The sequence below is a fragment of the Anomalospiza imberbis genome, chromosome 1 (assembly GCF_031753505.1).
Source record: "Anomalospiza imberbis isolate Cuckoo-Finch-1a 21T00152 chromosome 1, ASM3175350v1, whole genome shotgun sequence".
NCBI classification, from domain to species: domain Eukaryota; kingdom Metazoa; phylum Chordata; class Aves; order Passeriformes; family Viduidae; genus Anomalospiza; species Anomalospiza imberbis.
This window is the reverse complement of record NC_089681.1, coordinates 151,258,558-151,263,556: the sequence shown is the minus strand read 5'-3', so window position 1 is coordinate 151,263,556 and position 4,999 is coordinate 151,258,558. Positions and strand designations below refer to the sequence as shown.

At 58.7% G+C, this 4,999-nt stretch overlaps 1 protein-coding gene across 1 annotated transcript; it reads left to right on the top strand.

Moving 5' to 3' along the window:
• Window positions 1–334: 334 nt before the first annotated feature.
• On the top strand, window positions 335–4,742 carry LOC137472936 (uncharacterized). Its single transcript, XM_068188506.1, has 5 exons — window positions 335–352; window positions 1,664–1,808; window positions 2,407–2,481; window positions 2,672–2,758; window positions 2,952–4,742. Exons 1-5 carry the CDS (start codon window positions 335–337, stop codon window positions 3,983–3,985), a joined length of 1,359 nt encoding a protein of 452 aa, XP_068044607.1. The 3' UTR covers window positions 3,986–4,742.
• Window positions 4,743–4,999: the final 257 nt, after the last annotated feature.

Below are 4,999 nucleotides of genomic sequence, written 5' to 3'. Positions count from 1 at the left end.
CGGGAGCCGGGTGGGCTCGGCCTGCGCTCGCAGGGAACGAGGACGGGACGGGAGGGAACGGCCTCAGGGGAGGGACACAAGGACAATCCCGCCTGGGAGGGGCCACTCGGCCGTTCCCGTTCCCGTTCCCGTTCCCGTTGGGATTTAACCCCGCCTCCGGGCCCGCCTCACGTGCCGGGGTCACCGCGGCGCTTCCGGGGCGCCGCTTCCGGCTCGGCCATGGCGGCGCTTCCGCTGTGGGCGGGGCCTGCTCCGGAAGCGCGTGCGGGTGAGGCGGCGGGAGGCGCCGGGACCCCCCGGGCCCCCCCAAGACCCGCGGGCCCCCCCGGCCGCCATGGCGGAGCAGGCGCAGGTAGGAGCCGGGCGCTGGCGGGGGCAGCCCCGGGCCGCCCTCGCCGCCGCCCGGGCCCTCGATGTGCGACCCCCGACCCCCCCTGGACCCAAGGGGGTCCCGCAGCGCCCCCTCAGCAGCTGCTGGCGGGGCTCGGCCTCCAATGGCCAGGGACCCCCCACCCCCATCACCCCCCCAGCCCCACCCTGAAAACCCAAATCACCCCCCCAAATCACCCCCATCACATCCCGATCTCGCCCCTCCATTGCCCCCCACTCCCATGGAATTCCGCCCTGAAGACCCCCCCCTCACCCCCACCCCATCCCTCTCCACCCCGTCACCCCCAGGCGACCCGGAGCTGTCCTGGACTATCCCAATCCCATGGGCGTCACGGAGTGCTCCCGGTAGGAACGGTAAAACACATCCCAGGCTGTCGGATTTCGGTGTTTGGCGCTGGATTCCAGCCTGTCCTTCTCCCAGATCCATAATTCCCACCCCAGTGGGGAACACGCCTTCCTGGGACAGCCCCATCCTTGGCCTCATGTCCTGGGAGCTCCTTTGGGCTGGGAAAGGCTTCCCCTGTTGGGAGGATTAGATCCCTGAGGAGGGTGTGGTCCCTGAAGGAGGATTAGATCCCTGAGGAGGGTGTGATCCCTGAGGGAAGGTGTGGTTCCTGAAGGAGGATTAGATTCCTGAGGGAGGATGAGATCCCTGAGGGAAGGTGTGATCCCTGAGGGAAGGTGTGGTTCCTGAGGGAGGATTAGATCCCTGAGGAGGGTGTGGTCCCTGAAGGAGGATTAGATTCCTGAGGGAGGATGAGATCCCTGAGGGAAGGTGTGATCCCTGAGGGAGGATGAGATCCCTGAGGGAGGATGAGATCCCTGAGGGAAGGTGTGATCCCTGAGGAAGGATTAGATCCCTGAGGGAGGATGAGATCCCTGAGGAAGGATTAGATTCCTGAGGGAGGATGAGATCCCTGAGGAAGGATTAGATTTCTGAGGAGGGTGTGATCCCTGAGGGAGGATGAGATCCCTGAGGGAAGGTGTGATCCCTGAGGGAGGATTAGATCCCTGAGGGAAGGATGAGATCCCTGAGGGAAGGTGTGATCCCTGAGGGAGGATTAGATCCCTGAGGGAAGGATGAGATCCCTGAGGGAAGGTGTGATCCCTGAGGGAGGATTAGATCCCTGAGGAGGGTGTGATCCCTGAGGGAGGATTAGATCCCTGAGGGAGGATTAGATCCCTGAGGAGGGTGTGATCCCTGAGGGAGGATTAGATCCCTGAGGGAAGCTGTGCTCCCTGAGGAGGGTGAGATCCTTGAGGGAAGCTGTGATCCCTGATCCCGTGGCAGGAGCTGGTGACCTTCAAGGACGTGACGGTGTTCCTGAGCCGGGACGAGTGGGATGTGCTCACGGCGGGGCAGCGGGAGCTGTACCGGGACGTCGTGTCTGACACCTACGAGCTGCTGACCTCCCTGGGTAATCCTGGGAATCGCCCTGGCCAGGGCTTCCCTCAGATCCCACCCCAGCGGCTTCCAGAGCGCTGAATCCCAAAATCCCAGAGTGACTGAGGTTGGAAAAGGCCTTGGAGATGCCCAAGTCCAACTGTTCCCCAGCACCACCCAGGCCACCACTAATCCATGTCTCCAGGTGCCTCATCCACACTGCTTTCCTTCCAGGGCTGGACAATCCTTTCCGTGAGGAGTTTTCCCTTCTAGGGGCTGATCAGGGAGTTTAGTGCTGGAAAAGGCAGGATTTGGGTCTGGGTTTGAGCACCCCTGGAAATGATTCCCTAACATCAGGGAGCATGGCAGGATGTCCCACCCCTGGAATGAGCAGGAGCCATTCCTGGGAAAGTTGGGAAAGCCTGTCAGTGGAACTGGGAAGCTGTGGAACTTGCCACACTTTCATCAGGGCTCTCAGGAATAAATTCCTCTCTGGCAGCAGCTCCAGTTTCTCCCTCACTTTTCCCACATCCCAGAGGTGTTTCCATGTGCGGTGAGGCACAGCTGGGGTGTCCCAGTCCTTGATTTTCCTGGGATTAGGGACAGTCCAATGCCCTCTGTCCCATTCCCAGGTTATCCAGGCCCCAAGCCTGACATCTTGCACCGGCTGGAGCGTGGGGAAGAGCCATGGATCTGCTCATCTTCAGGTGAGCAGCAACATCCTGACCCTAAGGGATGGAATCTGCATCCCAGATGGGGTCAGGGCTTCCTGCTCCATCCCCGTGGCTGTGGAGAAGTCAGGATTCCTGGTGGGGACAAGGACAGGGCTCTTCCTTCATTCCCACGGAGAGTCAGAATTTCCAACCTGGCTGGTGACATCTGCTGTTTTCCCTGCAGGACATGCTGGGAGCTGGCTGGAAGAGCCTTCCTCTGGCTGGTGGCCCAGAGCCAGCGGGCACCAGGGGCTGGAGACCTCGTGTCCAGGTGAGTCCTGCTCCCTCCTGCTCCAGCCCCATCCCTGGGCCACTCCCAGGGCTTCTCCCACTGCAGGGCTCCCCTGACGTCTGGCAGAGGTTGGGATGTGGAGTACAGGTAGCCCTGGAGTGGGAAGAAGGGATGTTCCTCTCCCTGCTCCAGCCAGGAAGGATCCAACCCCTTCCCACTTCTGTCCCAGCAGGATGGAGCACGTTGTGGTGTCTCCAGGACAGGAGCTTCCAGAAGAAGTTTGGCTGTCACGAGGGAAGGAGCGAATTCCCGTTGGAAGCAGACAGTGGAGTGGGGAGCCAAGCACAGCCATGGCTTGTGAAGGAGGAAGTGGAGGATAAACCTGGAGTCATGGAAGACCTAACCCACAGTGAGACATCCCTGCTTCATTCCACAATGGAACAGCAGAGCTTGGATCCTCTGGAACAGCTGTGGGATGGCCCTGGGGAGAGGAATCACGGGAATGCCCAAAACCATGGACACACCTTGGGAGAGGCGGCACTTCTGGGAACCCAGGAGCTGCGGGTGGAGGAGCTGAGAGCGGCGGCGGCGAAGGACCACGGTTACTGCCTCCGGAGCGAGCCGGGCACGCCCTGTGCCCCGCGGCCCTGCTGCCTGTGGGAACACAACTACTGCCGGCAGCGCCGGGCCGGGAGGAGCCACGGGGCCAGCGCTGCCCGGGCTGCGCGCCGCCAGCTGGCATGGCGGCAATTCCACTGGGGCAGGACAGTCCGGAGAGCCAGGGAGATCCTGCGGCGCTACCAGCCCTACTGGAGGTTGGGGTTTCCGTGGAGAAGCCGCTCCAGCTGCGACGGCGCCGCGCAGGGGATGAACCCTGGGGTTCATCCTCCGATGGATGCGGCCGCGCCGCGCCAGCTCTGCAGCGCCGGGAATGCCGAAGGGGTGACATCAGACACACAATGTGTTCCAGAGGGGATTTTGGGAACTGGGGCTTCGCCCCCTACCCTAATCCTGGCTGCAGGAGCGGAGAAGGGAGCAAAGCCTCTGGAGCATCCAGGTGCCAGCCAGGAGCTTGAAGGATGTGTGGAACCTCAGAAATCGCAGGGGGTGTTGCTCCAGGACGTGTTCCGGAACGTGCTGAGGGCGGTCAGGTACATACTGGATTCCATGTGCCAGAAGTTTGAGCTCCAGGGGGTCTCCCAAGGGAAGAGCATCTGGCCCATCATCATTCAGATCGACAACTTGACGGAGATCAGGAAGCACTGACTCCCAGGGGGAAATTGGGATTGGATTCCCTGAGGCACAACACTCAATCCCCCCCCGTTCCGGGGGTTCAGGAGGAGTAACGTGGCAGAGGTGGATTGAGGGAGGTAAAACTGGAAATGTGGGCCCTGTCCTGAGCTGGGATTGATTGAGAGGCTTTGGAGAAAAGCAGTGGGAAAGGGGAGGATTTGTGTGGCTCAAAGGAGGAAAGAAGGAGAAGTGAGCAGGGGATCCTGAAATCCTGGAATGGCTTGAGTTGGAAGGGATGTTAAATCCATTTCTAAAAACCAACCAGGGGTTGGGCTGTGCTCCTGTCACCAAAACTATGGGAAAAACAAAAACCCTCCAACAACATTTTTGGTGTTAGAAAATTGAGCCATTTCCTTATTTCTGGATGGGATGTGCAACAGAAACAATTTCACCTACGTGTGGCCCACGTGTGTAGAGAAAATCATTCCATGACACGTGAATTTTCCTCGATTTTTTCTTAAACTTTATCCCGTCCAAAACCCACAGAAATCCATTGGTTCAATGCTCATTGGTCCCAAATTGCAGAGTTCTCAGAATTTGGTTTCTTTTTTTTTTGCCTCTGACGTTTATTAGGCCCTCACTAATTTCTTTATCAGCCTTTTCCAGCCCCAGCGTTCTGGGGTCGATGTTCCTTGGTGTTTGCTGATGGTTGTTATCTTTTTGCCTGTCTTTTGGGCTATTCCCAGTTTGTTGAGATGTTAAGCTTATCAGGCCCCACAGAGGGGAACAATACCCTCGAAAAAATACTCCTCTAATTCCCTTCTCCAAGGCAAAGGCAAACTGAGCCTGACTAGAGAAATAAAATAAAGAAATTTTGAAAGCTGTATATTTGCCAACACTCCCAAGGAAAAGGGACAGGATGAGGGGAAACAGCCTTGAGTTGTGCCAGGGAGGGTCAGGTTGGGTTGGATATAGGGAAGGACAAAGGAAGGTTTAGTTCCAGTCCTGTGGAAGCTTTTCCTGGGAAATCCAGCCTGGCCTGAATTC